A 19,582-nucleotide genomic window follows, 5' to 3' on the forward strand; every position below is an offset into this window, starting at 1 on the left:
CTGGGTACTAGCTGAGTAAAAATGGCGGACAAACATAATTTCCCGCGAACAGCCTCCCCAATCCTTAATATTTCTTCAGCTTGAAATCAAACAGTAGTTTTTAATTTTCGTTTCTTCGATTTTTCTACACTATGACCGCATTGAATTTGGGAAGAACTGCTTCAAAAAGGAAGAAAGATGCCAAAAAAGAGTTTAAAGTCGATTGGAGCGGCCACGTAAGTTCCCATTTTTCTTTTCTTGAGTGAATTTGTATGGCCTAGAGTTACCGTGTTGGAGCACCATTCAATTGAGTGAAGGAACATGTCGAAGCTTTTTTTGCGTCTTGTCACGAACTTGACGAATAAAAAAATTCTGACTCCCCAACTAAGGAATCCGAAGGTGTGAGGTGCGATTCCTCATGGGGATCGATTCAAAATATATCTGTTAGGGTTAGATGGGAGAAGGGTAAATTCAGCCCTAGGATTGTTTTTTTAAGCTGCTTGGGCTGACTTAATTACGAATGTTTTTCTATGTAAATGAAATTGTTTTAGAGGGTTGAGGTTCATTTTCAACGTATTGTTAATGTTGAAAACATGTAGGGTGAGTATATGCAAGTAAAGGTACAGAAACTAGATGTTCAGTTCAAAGAGGATGTTGGTCCAAAAGGACGCCAAGATGTGTAAGTTATCATTTATTTTATTTAATTTTTTTGTTTTCTTTTTGTCTTCACCTTGTTACAAAATATTAAATCGTATTTTGATATAATTTTGCTGTCTACTTGACAAAATATCTGTAATGCATATACCAAACTAAAGAATTTTTGGCAGTAGAGGTGTTATGTGCAAACAATGAAGTGAAAGTTCACTTCTTTAAGCTCTTTAATTATTTCAAATAGATTAAAATTTAATTAATCATGGATAAACAATAAAGGATATTTTTCATGCTAACAAAAATAAGCCTCTCAAATTTCCCAAACCTCCAATTATACAGCTGAGGCTGTGTAACTTTACTCTATTGCTTCTGCAAAGGTGAATTTGACCGTGAACCATTCATTTATGTTATCCTTGGCTCACAGCTCCAATAGGAAAAAATTTTAATTAACTAGTAATCAAGACAAATTTGTCATGTTTGGATTATTGAAATGTTTATTGTTCAAAGATCAAGATTGCGCTTCCCATTACAGCAATGATGCATGGCTACAATAGCCTTACTGTCATTACAGCTACATGCAGCGCCTGGTTGTTCAAAGGTCAGATAACACTATTGACTGTTTAAGTCTCTATCTGGTGGATAATGCCATATGTTTTGCTATCACTTATCCGCTGGATGGCAATTTATCTGTTAGATAGCGTTATCTGCCCTCTATACAACTGGGTCCAGGTCTATAAATTTCCACAGCTATAGATGTAATTTCAACCATGGATTGCTTTGACTGCTACCACTGACAGAATATTTTAATCTAAGAATTATATTGATTAACGCAATGTAATAATATCTCCTTTGTAGCAATGTACCTAAGATCTTTGAGAAAGTAGTTATTCACATCAATGGATACACAGGTGATTCTAATGTTTACAAACAGAGTAACTGATTAATTTTTTTTGGAATAATAGTTTTTTGCTACATCAATCATTAAGGGCCAATTATATTTATGATTTTCTTTTAATACGCATCAAAGCCATTGTCCACACAATGTCCATGTCCATACATTGTCCATTGTCCGTACATTGCAAAAAGTCTAACAGAAAATTGCTCATAGACATTGGATAGATGCTAATTTTCCTTCTGTAATACCTTGACACCAACTGAAGCTGTGATCAAAATTTAGAGTCTATCACTTTCGATATTTTTACAGAGCCATCAGCAGATGAATTGCGACGCCTGGTGTACTCATATGGTGGAAGTTGTCAACAATACTACACAAAGCGTTCAGTGACACATATCATCGCAACAAACCTACCAAACAGCAAAATCCAAGAGATAAGGTAAATTTTACATTGTTAATGATTTGAAATACAAAGATAGGTAAAACCTACTTAAAGTTACTGTAGTTTTTGTGCTATCATAACATCTTTCTCAAGGTAACCTGGCCTGACCATTACATTGTTGTAATGTTAAAGTGTTGAACTACATCCATTTATTTTCTTTTTGTCAAAAGTATCTTGAGTTTTCTTTGGTAAAACCCCTAAAAAACCATAGATTTATAACAGCTGATGTCTAAGCTAGTTAGGATGACTGATTTGAAGTGGGTCAATTATTTCTGGCTGGGTGAGACAGCTATTTTTGGAATTATTCACAACAATTTACAAAATTGGCAACCAGGTGGACAATCAGACATAGTTTGAAGCTACTCTGGTTTGCAGATTTAATGAATGTAACTGAAGAAGTTACAATTCATAGACCCAATGTTTTGACACTCCTGTCTAGTGCCTTCATCAGGGGTGATCTAAACGCTGCAACAAGAGATCCTTTTATATGATCACTAATTAGCGGCCTTTTTTCTGACGAGGTGTAAATAGGCGTCAGGAAGCAAACCGCCATCATCACGATTTAAAGGAGTGTGGGCGGAGTTAATATGCCAAGCCTCCAAACAAAGGCGCTGATGGTAATGCTGATTAATGGTCATAATTTTAGAATTATCCCACCCAATTGTATGGTTGGTTAGGCATGTATGCTCCGATAAAGCTGAATTTTCCTTTTTGCAAAGAAAAACCACTTTTTGGTGCTCTTTTAACCGTGTACCAAACTGATGTTTGGTCTGTCCGATGTATTCCTTGTCACAGTCATTGCAAGGAATAGAATAAATGGCGTCGGTTTGTTGTTCTTTCGTGACAGGATCCTTAGGTTTGGCGAAAATATGCCCCAAAGTCTGAAAAGGTTTTTGAGCAACTTTAACGTTGTGGCTATTCAAAATTCTCTTGATGGGTTCCATTACACCCTGTATGTAAGGAATAACAGCAAAATCAGTCTGGTTTCCTTTCATCAAGAGTGTTACTATTTGTAGCTGGTTTTTGGCAGTTACGGAGAAAAGTTTTTGTATAGCCATTTGCCTTTAGGACATTGGCAACATATTTCCTCTCCTCAGCCTTCGAATCGAGTGGAGATGGTAGACAGTCAGCCCTCCTAAGTAAAGTTTTGGCTACAGACTTTTTATGGCAAATAGGGCGGTGAGAATTGAAAGTGAGGTATTTGTTGGTGTGGGTAGGTTTACGGTATACACTTGTCTCTAAATTACCCTAAACCCCTCTGGACACATTTAAATCAAGAAAGGGCAAATGTCTATCCTTTTCACGCTCAAGGGTGAATTGGATCGACGGCTCTACTGAATTCAAATGCGACAAGAGGCGCTCTGCTTCATTTCCGGATACCGCAGAAATAACATCATCGACATATCGTTTCCAGAAAAAGGGTTTAACCAGTGAAGTGGCTAAGGCCCTTTGTTCCATGTCTTCCATTACCATGTTAGCAATGACAGCAAAGATGGGCAAACCCATCGCTGTACCAAAAACTTGTTGATAGTCGGTGCCGTTACATGTAAATTGCGTGGTTTTAAGGCAAAAAGACAGCAGTGGAATAATATCCTCCACAGGCAAAGAAGTTCTTTGTCCCAGGGAAGCATCTTCTCTGAGTCTTTCCTCCGCAACCTTAACAGCAAGATCAACTGGGATTTTGGTGAAGAGCAAAACAACATCGAAAGATACTAATTCTTCACAAGCGTTAAGAGTTCTATCTCTTATGAAATCTGCAAATTTGCAGGAATTTTTGACAGTGTAATCAGTATTCCCAACAACAGGTGACAAAATTCTCGATCAAAATTAGTGATCATATAAAAGGAAATCTTGTTGCAGCGTTTAGATCACCCCTGATGAAGGCACTAGACAGGAGTGTCGAAACGTTGGGTCTATGAATCGTAACTTCTTTGGTTACATTCATTAAATCTGCAAACCAGAGTAGCATCAAACTATGTCTAATTTACAAAATTAATAATATTGACAACAGTGTCTAACTACTAATTAAATAAATATAAACATTTTTGAAATTGGTGAATCATGCCATGTAGGTCAAATATTCTATCAAATCCTTTGAAACTTAACAAAAGAAATCAATCAAAACTGCCACTGTTTTGTAGAGATGAACTAGTAGTGCATCCATCTTGGATTTTGGACAGCATAAAAGCAGTCAGATTGCTTCCTGTTAATGACTATCTTCTTTATCAACCACGCCAAGCTGCACAGAAGGTTTTGAATTTTACTTCCAAACTATCATCAACTGTGACATCTTCCACACTCTCTTCTGCTGAGGGAAGGGGACACACAACAGTTACATCAACTCTACAGTCCCCTGAGGGTAGATCAATGGCAGAAAAGTCATCTTCATGTACCTCTGTACCACAATACACAAGGGCACCTGAGGAAGTAGAGTTGCAACACCAAGATATTTGTGATGATAAAGATAACAGAACTGGTATTACTGGTAATGACTCAATTAATAGGAAGACAGATATGTCAGCCGAGACTTATGAAGTCAGAATCAGTAGTGAAATCAATAGTAAAGAGGAAGCAAGATTCAAGAGGAATGATGATGGGGACAAAGGTGATGTTTCTTTGCAAGACACTGTAGAGACAACAACTTCTAAAATTAACACTGAAGATTCCATATTGTTCAAAAGACCGATCGGCTTACCCAGAGCTGGTGATGCAAACTTTGTATCAGAATTCTACAACAATTCCAGACTACATTACTTATCGACATGGGGAGCAGAATTCAAGAAATACACAAGTGATCTTATCAAGTCTGGTGCAGCCAAGGGGTGGAAGTGTAGAGGGAGTGGCCAGGTAGGGCCACATGGCCGTGTTATAATGCATATTGATATGGATTCATTCTTTGTCTCTGTAACATTGAGAGACCAGTCTCATCTCCGAGGCAAACCCATTGCTGTGTGTCATGCAGGGAAGAACTCTTCATCAGCTGAACAAGGTGGGCAAGGACATTAATGGCTTCTTATTTGCAGGGAAAAATGTTGCAATGAAGTTTTTGAATAGAGCAATCTTCAATTGATTGTTGAAAGTAATCCTGGATTGCTTTGGTTTTGCTTTACTTTGCTCTTTGATTGGTCCAAAAACCTGTGACACCATTTCAACCAATCAAGTGCAAAACTTAAACCAATTGCAACTTAGCCACTCACGTTCTCCTGCGCTTCCAGCCGGTAGCCTGTCTTTACCTTGATGATGTTAACCTTTGCTCTGATTGGTCGTTGTGATTACTGTGGTTTTGGTTTTTTTGACACCCAACTGAAAACTGCTCTATCCTGAATTGAACTTATACCCCATTCACACTTAAACATGTTTTAAACCTGTTTCGTTAAACAAAGTTTATTTTTTTTCTTCAATGAAGCTGCTTAAACCATTGTTTTTCAACTTCAGATGTAGCCTATTGGAAATACAAGTCAGAAATTACTTGAATCCTATGGAGAAATTCAGATTATCAGTTCTCTGTTTCTGATTTTCATTCAGTTAAACACGGTTTAACTAAACATGTTTTGCTGGTGTGAACAGAGTATTAGTTACAAGTGTGACATCTTTTGAATGCGCGAGAATTACCAAAGAAAAGAGAAAAATATTGATCTCAGCAGATTATCCAAGCATTGGAAAAATTTGAAAAATTTGCTGATGAGCTGACGCACGCTCAGGGAGATTTGTTGAAAGCGAAAGTTTCCTAAGAGAGAATTTACAATGTACTTACAGTTTTGCATGAGACAACTAAACGCTTATATTTGTTTTGGTAATTTAGCATCCGCTGGTAACCCACAAATTTCACCAATGAAACCGGCATCATTCTTCAACTCCATGTCAGAGATCGCTTCCTGTAGCTACGAGGCAAGGGCCGTTGGAGTACGTAATGGCATGTTCCTAGGCCCTGCTCGTAAACTCTGCCCTGATATCCACTGTGTTCCATACCAGTTTAATGAATACCGCAAAGTGTCCCAAAGGCTTTATGATATTTTGGTAACCTATAGTCATGAAATAGAGGCTGTGAGCTGTGATGAGGCTTACATTGACGTGTCAGAGACCATGGAAGGTAATTTGTTTGTACGTCTTGTATATTTGGTCAAGTTTTGATTTTGAAACTCTAGAAACAGATTTTTTAAATATATCGAAGGTGAACTGTGCCACCTTTCACCTTTTTGTAAAGATAAAATTGAACGTACTACTTGTTTGTTTGTGGCACATCAACAGAGAAAAGTGCCATTTACTGGATAGATCAAATTAGTTGGAATACATTAGTTTGTAGGACAGATTAAAACTAAAGAGCCTGATGCTAATTGTGCCAACGATTCGCAATTACGTATACGTAGGAGTTCCGAATTGGCCATATAGTTTGATTGAATCACAATTCCCATTTATAATAAAATTTTAAGGTTTTCTCGACACCTTTTGAAAATACTCTTGAGTAACAAATTGTACTCCTGCTTCGCGGTCGTTCGATTTTGTTTGTTGATTACAGACCGAATTGGACTCCACTCAGTCCTATTACCATTATTTATAACTATTACTATTAACTATCAGCGGATGAAACACCAACACAGCTCGCAGAGAAGATTCGCGGGGAGATCAAGGAAGCCACCGGCTGTACAGCATCTGTTGGTGTCTCATTTAATATTCTTCTGGCCAGAATGTGCACCAGTGTGGCTAAACCTGATGGATGTTATTACCTATCACCTTCCGATGATGTCAATACTTTTATGGGTACGTTTCTATCTAGAAATCTCGCACTCTTAGTACAACTCAGAGATCGTCGAGTCAGACGCGTTTTGAGCTGTTTTAAAACACTGAAGAAGCGACTATCTTCATTTGCAGTTGTTCAGTGAAACTTGAAATGGCTTAAGTTATAAGGATGCCTTATGTTATCAGACATTTTTCTCACATCTACTCTACCCAATCCTAGAATCTTTGACAAAATGTATTACCCGTATTTTGTTTGATGCTGCTACTCCAATCATTTCCATGTGTAATGGTCTTTTTGTCGAATGTTTGACTTGTGTTTTGTTTAAGCATATGATACTCTTTCGTTATTTACCGCTTTTACAAGAGTATGTAATCACTCTGCACCGGCCTTTGTTTTAATGACCATTCTTTATTGTTGTTTCCCAGGCTCCCAGAAAGTTGAAGACCTCCCAGGAGTTGGATGGAGTATGAGAGACAAGCTGCGAACTTTGGGAGTTGAAACATGCTTTGACTTACAGAAGCACTGTTGTCAAACATTACAGCGCGAGTTCGGACCCAAGACCGGTCTTGCTTTATACCAATCCTGCCGTGGTGTTGATGACAGAACTCTTAAAACTGAGCGAGAGAGAAAGTCTGTGTCAGCAGAGATCAATTATGGAATCCGCTTCAGAAAGGTAAAACTAAGGCACATAGTTGGAAAGGCTTAAAAGCTAAGAGATGTTTTGAGGGCCTGTAAGACGGTTTGAAGAATACAGATATGGTCAACAGTTTTCTCCTTGGTTCTCTATGAACCCCACACATGTTGAACTCAAGGAAGAGATTATATCACCATTGTCTTTGTGCATGTTTAACAGCTCTGATGAAAGATATCGAGTATTTCTGGGGAGAATTGTATATCTCTTTTTTTTGCTGCTTCACTTTTTCGTTTGCCGTAGGAAAGTGAGGTGGAATCATTTGTTAATGAACTTGCCGAAGAAGTACAAAAAAGACTTCAGTCGCTTGGCATGAAGGGCAAGTGTATTACCCTGAAGGTAAATGAGTGACTATAAGATACTGTAGCACATAGTATTGGAGTTTTACTTGTTTCAGAGATGGTTTTTCTCTTGAAAGTCAAGCAAATGACTGTCGTAAATATCTGCACGCGCCGAACAAAGAACAGGACGTGTACATTTTGTTACCCGTTTATTTGTCATTTTCAAGTTCGTATGTTGTCGTTGACTTGTTACCCATTTACACCAAAGCGTAAACATGTTTTAAAGCTGTTTTGTCAAACACGGAGTAAAATTCTTTACTTCTTGAAAGCTCTTTAATGTAACTTGTCGACTTCCAATTTAACACTGTGAAAAAGAAAGTTTGTGATTTCTTGAACCCTGTGGAAAATTCAGGTTTTCAGTTTTTTGTTGCCGATTTCATTCAGTTAAACCTGGTTTAACTAAACACCTTTTTCTGGTGTGAATATGTATAAGACACAGAATGTATCTTCTTGGAGGTTTTGTTACCTTTTGTTTCTGGTGTTTTGTGTGATGACAATCACTTCTGCACATTTTTTTATTCTTCCCTTTATTCAGATGAAGGTACGCAAAGCGGGAGCGCCGACTCCAAGAAAGTTCATGGGTCATGGAATCTGTGATAACATCGCTCGGTCTTGCACTTTACCAACTGTCACGGATGAGGCGCAAGTCATAGCCAAACAATGTCACGCACTCCTAAAACAACTGAGTGTCACGCCAGAGGACATGCGGGGTATGGGAATTCAAGTGAGCAAGTTGAACGACAAAAAGGCTGGTACTTCCGATAAGAACACAAGATCGCTCTTTGATTTTATGAAACCTCAATCGAGTGACAATGAAGATGTTACTGAACCCTCTGCTTCTGAAAGAGCACCTGAAAACAAAGGAGAAAATCACTTTAGGTCACCAGCAGAAAGCCCTGTGCGGGAAAGAGGCGACACTGCGTTGACACTTCCACCTTTACCAAAATTCTCGCCCCAGATCGCTCTGCAAGCTCGGAATTCTAGGTCAGAGAAAAGGCCGGGCGACTTGGGAGAGAGCCTATACTTGCCCTCTCCGTCACAGATTGATCCGACAGTACTCGAGGCTTTACCTGAAGACATTCGGAGGAGTATCGAGAAATCATATGCTGCAAGAAATAAGAAAATTCCTGCGGCCAAAACAGGAAGGGAAGAGGTTGGTTTGCCTCTTTTTGTGCGTTTAAGTTTATAATTGGGGCTGTATTCGTGCTGATAAGATATTTATTTCTCCATTTGATTATACAGAGACACCTCGAATTCGTGAGGTACTAAGGGAGTGGAAAATGTAATCGTAAAATGCGATACATCAGGATTTCCTTTCAAAAGATTGTATCGTTGTGGGGTCGAAGTATGTTTTGTTTGCAATCATTAGGGGTCTCATTGTATCGAGTTTCCAATGTTGTAAATGAGGCTGTTAATCAAACTGAGCGTAGGGATATTTCTATAATCGCAGCGTAATGAAAGAAGCCCATAGTTTGACTTGTTCGACTAAATTAAACTTCACACAGAAATTCGGTAGCAGATGCCGTCTGCAGGAAGACACTTTCTGTAAGCATACATGTCGCCATTGTCCAAATCACGCACCTTTCTGATTACGGGGATTCCAGCTTTTAGAGAGCACGACTGTTTTAAGTATTATTAAGGATTGACATGCTCGTGTAAAATACCAGATGAACTATTTACCTCACATTCAGGAAGATGAGACCACGCCGAAACAAATCCCTCAAAAGAATAGTATTAAAAACAAGAAGGGCAAGGCAGCCTCAAAACCCTCTCGGATTCTATTTGAAGATAATCATTTGCCAGAAGAAGGGGCTCAAAGGGCTTCAGATTTGTTGCCCTCCCCATCACAAATTGATCCGGAATTTCTCGCAGCACTTCCTGAAGACGTAAGACAGGAAATAGAACAGGCTTGTAAACAAAAAAACTTGCTTGGTGCTCCTTCTAACGTCCAAGAGGGACGCCTTGGTGATCATTTCTCAGATTTTGCATCTGAACATAAAACAGAAAGGACTTTTACGACAAGACTTCAAGCAGAGGATGTAAACAATACAAGAAAAAGTCAGATCATCGCTCCACCTAAACAGGTACCAAATTTCTGTAGCCTAGAGAATACCTCGTGATCTAACAAAATGGTCTTAGACGAGAGTGTTTCAAATTGTTTTTCTTCTCTATCGTGAAAAGAGTTACATTCGGTAACAGAAAATTCCATTCTCGAAATTTAGTTTTTTCTAATCTTATACAATTTTTTTTCGCTCTTCTACCAAAAATTGTAATCTGTATCCGTCACACGTACAACTAGTTAACATATGGCATACCTTTTACTATACTTTTCTGGGCCTTGGTATTCTAGGAGTATGTTTTCTACGTCTCAAGCAGGTTGCTTGTTTTTACTTTGTGATGTCTTTGGTTAATGATGATATTACCCTTTGTTCTGAATGGTATTTGTGATAAATATGGTAAAAGGACCGAGTGGAGTCCAATTCGGTCTGAAATAATACGAGTGATTAACAGAATTGGACGACACGAGGTCCTGTTACCAATTAATCATAACCGAAAAAAAAAAAAAACCTTTAGGACAAACATCTCCGGTAGAGACAGTGTCTAAAGTAAATAATCCTCTATCTTAAAAATTTCCCAGTTGTTTTTCGGATGAGTGTTATTGTGATCAATTCTGTGATTTGTGGATTTAGCCGAGTGGACCTAGTATGATTGGCTGCTTCAACTGTCCGATTACAGGTTTCCGACTACAGTCGAATTACGCAGTCCGATTACAACAGTACAGAATGATTAGTGAAACATAAAGCAGCTAATGCACCAATCACATTTGCGGAAATTGTAATGATTATGATTAATATGATAATGGATTTGGTTTTAAAGCATCATTTGAAAACTACTCTAGTGGCACATTATTACGCGAAAATATAAGTACTAATTTACAAGCTTGGTGTACTACATTGTCTCGCTCCATGTTTGGCAAACATTGTTCAGTCGTCTCAAGAACGGTTGTCGTCTCAGGACAAGATTCTGTTAAATAGAATTACGATGACGACAGTTAGGAACATCTCTGGAGGAAGATTTTCTGTAACTTCTTGGAAGTTGAGATTAAGTAACTATTTGTGGCAGCCATGACACGATGTTCTTCCTCTGAGTTGTTTTTCAGTGGCCGCTTTTGCCTTCTCTCTTGACTTAGTTATCTTATAGTTTTAACCTTACAAAGTAAATGAACTTGGAATTACTTTTTAAATGTTGGTAAACGTGCTGGGCAACAAGTTACAACATTCCATCTGTTGATCGAGAAATATTGAAAGATGTTGTATCCTGTGTTGCTGGCTTAGTTTGATCCTAGTGAATTACATTCTATATTCCTTGATATAGGCGCGTTTGGGAGAGGCTGTTACCCTTTGTGATGTAAAGAAAGTAATTACAGACTGGACTTCCGCTTATGAAGGTAGATTTTGCCTTGTCATCTAGTAAGACTACGAGCAGACCCTCTTATCGGTGAAGTCTGTCGCGGGAGTGAAAAAAGATCAGCGAATAAAAAAAAAGATGACGTTCAGTTGGCAAGCCGCATGGGAATCTGACCGTAAGACGCAGAGTTCTACACGGCGTGCTAATATCAATTTTATTTCCATTGATTTTTTTTGCTTGCGCGACGGACGTTGCCGAAAAGAAGAGACTGCTCGTAATTTGTCTTCTGGTAGAAGTAACAGTTACAGGTAAATAAAAAATAGAAATCGTATCTCAAACTTCTACCATCACCGCTTCTCCAACTTGCGTCATGAAGTTAACGTTTGGTCATTTGTGGGTACATTGCTCCTTAAAAGTCTATAAGTTCTTGACCTTGGATATTTTTTTCTTGCAGCTCCTTTAGAAGAAGATGTTGAAGTGTTTAGTGAGTATTTGTTACAGCTTATTGGAATGAAAAACTTAGAGCAGTTATGGAAAGTGTTAAAATTTCTCGACAGGTATTGTATTAATTTTATTATGCTTGATCTTCATTACTGATAAAGGAGACTAATTACAGTCCTTTGGGTGAAGAAACTTAAAAAATTCCTCGTCGTTGTCGCCAAGAATTGCTGTAATGCGCAAAGAAAGCACCCCAGTCATCAAGAATATCGTTAGCTGAATTGCGAGTAAGGACCTAGATAAGCTTATGGCATTACGTCAGTTTTTGATACTGTGACTGGACGAGTGAATAAGAATAAAAGTCGTGTGGGGCTTGAACTAAACGACTTTGTTGAACTTACTAAATTGACTGATTTTGCGAAGGAAGGGGACATTTTCCTGTGGCTATGTCATAATAACATCCTTTTTTTGTGTGGTGTAGGAGAATCGAAGGACGTGAATATTGGAAAAATATGTGTTGCTCCGTTTTAGAGCAAGTTCAGCACCACCTCCAGCAAAAATACTCAAGCAAGTTATCTGTTAAGTCGCTGAAATTCTGCAGCTCATGAGTTCGCTAATGTTTCATTTCACTTTACATATGTATCGTAAGTGACGCCAACAAAAATTTTTAAATGAAAGCCGAAGGAAACAGGAAGCTGAAGATTTTTATAAAGGGGATGAGTTTCCAAAGAAAGTGTGGTGTTAGTAGGGGGGGGGGGAAGGGGAAGGGGAAGGGGTATTAGAAGATAATTTCGTTTGGTCATTGTAGATTGGCTACTGTAAGAAGTTTCTAAAACTTAAACTTTTTTTGGAACCGAGAATTGCAAAAAACTGAAAGAAAGGATAAAAGAACAAAAATAACGAACCCAACGCGCACATCATGGATCCTACGTAAGGTAACTTGGGCAATTAACAGAGCTCAAATTAAGGTACAAACCATTTTCAATGAACGGGAAGGCTCCGTAGAGACAAGGAAAATAAACAAATTTATTAACATAGGAGGCGCGTTTATGTAGTGCTGTGCATTTAAGTAAGATACAATTAATAGCATAAAAATGCTACAAGGGATTTTTTAGTGGTACGTGAAATATTTAAATTACGGATGATCAGAAAAGATGTACCAGAATAATTAGAGATTAAGCTGCAAAAATTCATCTAAAGTCATGATTTTCGAGCCATAGGTTTTTGAAATTCCCCGATGTTTCTGTGACAAATGTAGAATTGACCATTTCACATATCAGTCCTGATATTGGCCTCAGTTCAACCTCCCCTCCATCGTTTTCTCTATGCTTCTAGTGAGTCACATGCAGTGCACGTGAACTGACCGTTCCTTAACGCAACATGGAAATATATTTGCTTTTCTTGGAAACCTGATACTATTGTGTTGTTCAATTTCATTCAGCAATACTCTATCAATCCAACATGTTTCGTGTGATTGAAACGTACTAAAGAATTTGAAATGTTAAAAAGTATGGAAAAAAGAGAAGTTTCATCCACAAAACAACTTGACCTGGATTAAGAGGGGAATAATCCCTCCTAATCGAGAGAAGAGGATTATCAACTGTCAAAAAGTGTCAGCATTTTCCATCTCCCTTTGAAGGAATATTTTTTCTCTACCTTCTCCCTGACCTGTAACAGCCATGAAAGCATTTTCGTGCGAGCGAAAGGAGACGGAATGACAATTGAAACAGACTGTCCACAAAAGTTAAATGAAAGAGACAATCAATATTGTCCAACGAACCAGTTTATTTCAGCCACTCTTGCACATCTTTTAATACAGTCCCAGGCCACCCGCCTGCAGGTAGTGTACCGCCCTTGAGTGTTATACCGCTGACTATCATACGACATGAATCAACGCTGTTACTATCCAGTTACTAGGTACACCACTACACGATTCAAGGTATCCCTGCTACACAACCTGCCATAAAACCAAATCCGTTATATAGATGACAGAGATTCTAATTTTGGTTTCAGAAGGACACTATTCCCGAAGTAAGTTAGTGCAGCAAAATTAAAGAAAGTGAAATTTGATTTTGTAATTAATAGCAAGTCTCATTAACTATCGTATTAATTTTTGAGGGTAATTCTAATTGTATCAATTAATGTAGCAGAGAGAAAAATATCACAGCGTCGTACCCTTTATCAAAGCTAATAACTATAAAGATATTGGACCAAGCTGAAACTAACTAAACCAATATTTATGACAGAAAGTACTATACACAGCGATTAAGTCGCTTAGACACCAAACTAGGTAAAGAAAACAATTGGAGCCCCAATAACGGGAATTTACACTCTCCATCCCTGAACTATACAATGTTGCCTTCCCGACAAATATCCCATACAACTTAATAACTTACTAAATAATTTTCAAATATAATTTTTCTTGAAAAACAAATGGAAAGCGAACTTTCCATGCGAATTGTTAGCTCTTCTGCCCTGACGAACCGTAAATTAATATTCTAATAAAATATATCACCTGAATAAATTACATTCAATTAAATGAGTATTTGTAACAGAGCCTCAAAGGGTTAAGAAACGTAATTTTGAAGATTCCGTTGTGCCTGTGACAATTGACCGGTCGGTTTTGGTATGTTTTCATCAGTCGTTCAAACACCAACAATACCAGTTTTAGTTCCGCTTCATCCTCTTAAATGTCATAATTTATCCCCTTTTATCCTCTAAATCAATCTTGTTCCCAAGGTCCCCTCATTTCCTTCGTCAAGGGAGGAAGATTGAGGACTCTGGGAACGAAGTTGCCTCCAAATAAGATTCTATCTCTCTATCCACCGATTTTCCTAGTTTCCTTTCAATGGCAGATGACGGAAAATATCTTGACATTCTATGTCAGTAAATCAATAAGTGCCATATTGATTTCACTACTGGTGAAATCGAAATTATTCCCCTTCCAGGAGATATTATACAATAACAGTAAGAAAAACAAATAATATCTAAAGATCTAAAAATCAGATATCAACCCGTCGCCATAAGGACGTTCCCCATAACTTAAATTTTGATAGCAATTGCGATCAGCCTACCACCTCAGCGTATAACATAGTTTTAACGGTAATAAATAATTTATTTTTCTGCTATCTCATCGTGACCTTGAGAGTTGTGAGGGTTTTTAATGAATAGAATAAACTGTCTGACACATCAAAGATTAAGGATCTTTGAGCGTTTTCAACATTTGAAAATTCTTTTGAAACTGACCAATGAAGACCAAAGAAACCTTCATACCGAAATAAATAACTTTACAGTGAAAAAGACGAAGAAGAAGAAAAAAATAAAAACGGCGAAAAACAAGGAACTTTAAGAAATTCATGGAAATGTTGTGTAATTTTCAGAGAGGAAATAAAAACTCTCAAAATCTCAGCATCCGTTCTCTCCTGCATGCACTAAAAATCTTTCTTATAACTTTTTATTTCATTAATTGGGAGGAAATCAGCTCAAGCGACTAAAACTACGCACGACAACAGTTGATTTTAAGGATATAAATATATCAATAATTATTTTTGCCATTCTTTAAACCAATCACGTACACCGTCACCATTGTTACTTATACACCCACACAGCTGAAGCGTATATAGTATGGCTTCTGCATCTCAACTACAATGTCACCCAGCTACAAAAGCATAAACGGTTTGCAAGACCTGAAAATAATGAGGTGACCGGTAGTTTTCAGAGGAGAAATTTTAAACTATAGTTGACCATGAAAATACACCCAGAAAAAAACTGGCGTTGTGCAGTACCACGTGACCCTTCAGGTAGCCTGGAGTCACGCAAATTTGAGCATAGTGTGACGCGATCACGCGATGCACATTTTCAGGACTTGCAATTTCCTTTCTACACTAAAAAAGGCAAACATCAGTTAGGGTATATAATCTTCCTCCAGATCGTCGGCACTTTCACCATCACTCTTTCCTCCCATTAGATTGTGGTGATCAGACAACGCCTGCTTAGCAAGATACGCTTCGCGCTTGATCTTGATCTCAAGCGATTGTGGTACATCTGGCACCAGTAAGTCGATCAAACGAGACACGAAGAACACAAAGTGCTACAAGGAGAGTATAAAAGAGTCCAGGTTTCAGTGGTATCCGGTCGTTTCGTACTTACTCGTTTTGTGCTCAAATGCATTCGATTCTTACCTAAGTTTAGGTCGGTTCGTACCCAACCCGCTCATCGATTCATACATTTAATCAAAATGCATCACGCGCCAGCGCGTGAACAGATATCAATCGTTGCGTATGACAAAAAAGTTGAGTAAAACGAGTAAGCAACTTAATTATTGCCTAGCTCACGGTGAGTGTGAAATTTTATAGAAAAGTCTATTGTTGATACTTGTGTTTTTTTTTTTTTTTAACAATAATAGCTCGTGTAAATGTTATCTTTTTTCTTCACTTAATACATGGAAAACATACTTTGTTAGTTTAGGTGTGAAATGACCGAGAGGGTGACTCAACTGACAGGGAACGAAACGACCGTGGGTACGAAACGACCGTGGGTACGAAACGACCGTGGTTACTCAACGACTGGTAACCGTTTTAGTGAGGCTATGGTGTTCGCTCATCAAGTTGTTAAGCAATAGGGCGTGAGGTTATGACGGTAGAATCACGTGACACAATACTATTTTGGGAGCCCACGAGAGCTCACAGGATATTCCGATTTACTTTGGAGTAAACAACTGAGATAGCTACATCGACTGAATTACTTACAAGCATCACGATTAGAAAGAGACAATCTCACCTCAAACATGATGACAAATCCTAGCCGAAGGGCTAACAGATGCCAGTAAAAACTAGTGAAGTGACCCTCACGATCTCTAAACTCTGCGTATCTGAAAAAGTTCAACAGAAGTGGAATAAATCAGTCTGAGAAGATTCGCGAAATCATAATTCGAACGCTGTACAGCATAACAGACAAAATTCAAACTACTGGCTACATTGAAATCTAACGAATTCCTAGCATGGAGCTCATTAAATTTGGGTTTCAGTGCCTCCGTAACAGATAATTGTGATATCACCGGCATCCCGTTAAGGTTCAAAACTCGGAAATTGACTTTGGGTCAACATAAAAGCCTTCCTTACATGCAACAACTCGCTTGATAGATAAATTATGTCTTGTGTATCTACGTAGAAAATTACTCACAAGACTTAGGCATACCTGCATGGTACAGCCGTAGTGTTATGGGGCGACCAAGCCAAGGAGAAGTTAAGATATCCCTCTAGGGAATTGTCTTCTGATATTGCAAAGCGGTACAGGATCTTTGGCAAGAAGGTTGAGGTGAAAGCGATGAGGAAGGCCTGCAGAAAAAAAGTTATAAACACAGATATAGAGCACATTTTTGCCTTATTGACTTGGCATCACATGAAAAATCTCCAGCAGTAGAAAACGTATTCAGAGACTTAAACAAGTTCTAAGTTCGTTGTTTACACGAGAGTAATCGACTATTGTGCAAGCCACCTTGTGATTGATGTTTAATTTATTTCCGTTATTGTGATTGGATATTTCTACTTACGTTGCTGATGACGGCTATCTTAGCAACACTGTCCAGAATGTCAAACCAGATGCCGATATCTTGAGCCCTGTCGGCGATGGGTCGTCTCACCTCACAAACGAACTTGTCTGAGTCAATGCGAATCTCAAAGATGTTGTTGGCGAGAGCGAAGAACGGAGCCAGAGGAAAGGCAGCCACAAAGATTGTAATGAAACCGAACTGGAGAACTTTTTGGGTGAAAACAACAGTTTGTAAGAAAAATTGTACATCACCAAGCTAAATTTTTAGTTGGATATTTTCAGATGTTTCCTTCTTGGCAGAAATTGTGATATGAACTTCACTACTAGCAATTGCGACGGAAAGAACTGTTGCTCACTCCCATTAACTATTAACTGACTAAAATGAGCAACTCCACGGAATCAATGTTTCCTGTTCTACTGTTTTACCCTAATGAGACAGTCTTAGATCAAATATTCTTCTTATTTGTTTAGTCTACGCATATCTGTGTCAAATTATAATAATTATGATAAGCTCAATCCTACACGCATTTTGATTGGCTGTTACGTATGATAACTTGGAGGACAGACGCATATAAGACGTCACCATCCACAACATTTTGCTTATTTATCATTTAAAACAAATCGATTCTAGACTGTCGGGGGTCTATACAGTGACGAGTCACAGAAGAAATCAAAACGTGGTAAGAACAGCAGTGACATACTAAGCTACGCCTGGTATCCTACTTTTTTTTCTTACCACATTTGACGTCATCTGTGTTCTATTAATGAACAAGCGTATGGCAACATGGAATCTATTTCGAATATGGAAGCGATCCTCACAGTTATGAACACTACTTGTAAGTAGTAGTGAAAATAAAGCCTGAAAAAAAATTCACGCCCGTACGGGATTTGAACCCATGATCTCTGCGATACCGATGCAGCGGTGGAATCTATTTGTTAGCTATTACTACAAAAGCAATATTTTCCGTGGACACCTACTCATCTCCAAGTATTCTTGGAAGAGTCCTTCATTTTCCACCAGTTCATAGTCGGCCTCCCAACGAGGTTTGCTTTCTTCTTTGGATGTACCGCGCTTCTTTCTCTTGAGCCATTGTTTTAACATCCTACAGACAAATCATCAAGCACTTCACTTATGAGAGATATTTAATTTCGATCAGCCAACAATTTCGTCTGGAAAACCCTCAGCTTCTTCCCTAAATGCTGAACCATCGTCTTATAAATTTCAGGTTGCTGGTTACGCAAAGCCATGATTTTTTTTTTCTTTACAGAAAAAATAGATCTCTTTATTGAGAGCTGCAAAAGCAAACCTAAGTAACTGAAAGAGGTTATCATAATACAGGCAAAACTCGCAACCAGGCTTGAGAACGGAGAAACGTTTGGTTAACGATTGGTTTAAGGTTTGCCTCTGATTGCTCGATGAATCATATAATATTTGAGCAATATTCAATTGAGTGTCGAAAGTTTCCTGGGATTGCGTTGGTTTTGATTTACTTCACTCTGTGATTGGTCCAAAAAAAACTCGCAGCACTTTCTCTACCAATCAGATGCAAATCACGACTTGGTCACCCGCATCTTCCCGCGCTTTTTGGTTGGTTTTACTTTGAGTTCTCACTAGCTCTTAAAAGTCCTTTCCTTTCTTCTGATAAGCTGGTGTGATTACTTCGGTTTTGATTTTACGATACTCAATCAAAAAGCGCTCTACACTAAAGCCGAAACAATCCAGGATTTCCTAGAACCGCTATGTACTAATCTAACTCAGCGTTATACTTACGGAATAACAATCTCCTGCACGTTGTTTATGGTTTGTTTACCAACCATGATGATCACAAGTTGCTGAGCCAGCTCCATAAGACAGCCACTAGGTGCACACTAGTAAACAACAAATCATATGTTGGTGTGAGTTACAATAACGAAACCTACTGGCTGTGTAAAGTCTCGAAATGTGAGCGTGACACCATTACTCTACCTAATGATGACTTTCACAATCTAGCTTACCTCTTCTTGCCTGAGGCCAAACAATCTGCGGTAATGTCCGGGGTAACCAACCAGCCTACAAACAAAATGCACAATCCACAAATCATGAGTACCCTGCACTGATATGAAGTTAAATCTCCTTATCAACCCCTTCCCAACCCCTCCAAAACCTCTGAAAATAACTTCCCTCCGACATTATAAACATGATCAACTGGACGATCACACGCGATGTAGGGCTTGAATGTAGAATACAACACCAAGCGAAAAATGTCAATTGTGATTGTCGTAACTAGCATAAATGAATATTTTGCCGCTACGTATAAGAGGACTGGAGGCGGGCACGAAGTGAGTGGGGCGTTATGGGATCGTAGTTTGTAAGTTGAGGTCGTCAACCGGACACACAAAGTGTTGATATTAACACTTTGTGTGTCTGGTTGAGTTGTGATGGCAAAATAACCCTAATAGTTTAAATATG

The 19,582-nt window shown here is 38.5% G+C and overlaps 2 protein-coding genes across 6 annotated transcripts in view; one reads left to right on the forward strand and one right to left on the reverse strand.

The window, feature by feature from the left end:
- Window positions 1-19,582, forward strand: part of LOC113676929 (translesion synthesis protein REV1) — a 22,237-nt gene continuing 2,655 nt past the window's right edge. For 2 of the 4 annotated variants that reach the window (XR_016179108.1, XM_089180239.1), the window contains exons 1-13: window positions 1-215; window positions 579-658; window positions 1,486-1,538; window positions 1,835-1,964; window positions 4,109-4,956; window positions 5,770-6,057; window positions 6,546-6,725; window positions 7,131-7,378; window positions 7,640-7,735; window positions 8,273-8,890; window positions 9,429-9,821; window positions 11,113-11,185; window positions 11,600-11,702. Coding sequence is in view for 3 of the 4 variants with exons in the window: in XM_089180239.1 (XP_089036365.1) it covers window positions 132-215; window positions 579-658; window positions 1,486-1,538; window positions 1,835-1,964; window positions 4,109-4,956; window positions 5,770-6,057; window positions 6,546-6,725; window positions 7,131-7,378; window positions 7,640-7,735; window positions 8,273-8,890; window positions 9,429-9,821; window positions 11,113-11,185; window positions 11,600-11,702 (3,194 nt within the window). In the remaining variant the exon portion in view is untranslated. Of the gene's footprint in view, window positions 216-578; window positions 659-1,485; window positions 1,539-1,834; window positions 1,965-4,108; window positions 4,957-5,769; window positions 6,058-6,545; window positions 6,726-7,130; window positions 7,379-7,639; window positions 7,736-8,272; window positions 8,891-9,428; window positions 9,822-11,112; window positions 11,186-11,599; window positions 11,703-12,064; window positions 12,622-19,582 lie in introns of those variants that run through there. The other 2 variants (XM_027193669.2, XM_027193670.2) reach the window with 2 other exon arrangements.
- Window positions 13,349-19,582, reverse strand: part of LOC113676925 (anoctamin-7) — a 23,381-nt gene continuing 17,147 nt past the window's right edge. For both annotated transcript variants that reach the window (XM_027193665.2, XM_027193666.2), the window contains 7 exons: window positions 19,129-19,183; window positions 18,905-19,002; window positions 18,112-18,236; window positions 17,135-17,340; window positions 16,780-16,919; window positions 16,363-16,453; window positions 13,349-15,673 (listed from right to left, as the gene is read on the reverse strand). In XM_027193665.2, coding sequence (XP_027049466.2) covers window positions 15,488-15,673; window positions 16,363-16,453; window positions 16,780-16,919; window positions 17,135-17,340; window positions 18,112-18,236; window positions 18,905-19,002; window positions 19,129-19,183 — 901 coding nt within the window. In that variant the 3' untranslated portion in view covers window positions 13,349-15,487. The remainder of the gene's footprint in view (window positions 15,674-16,362; window positions 16,454-16,779; window positions 16,920-17,134; window positions 17,341-18,111; window positions 18,237-18,904; window positions 19,003-19,128; window positions 19,184-19,582) is intronic.

This window comes from Pocillopora damicornis, chromosome 8, assembly GCF_964200805.1.
Source record: "Pocillopora damicornis chromosome 8, jaPocDami1.2, whole genome shotgun sequence".
NCBI classification, from domain to species: Eukaryota; Metazoa; Cnidaria; class Anthozoa; order Scleractinia; family Pocilloporidae; genus Pocillopora; species Pocillopora damicornis.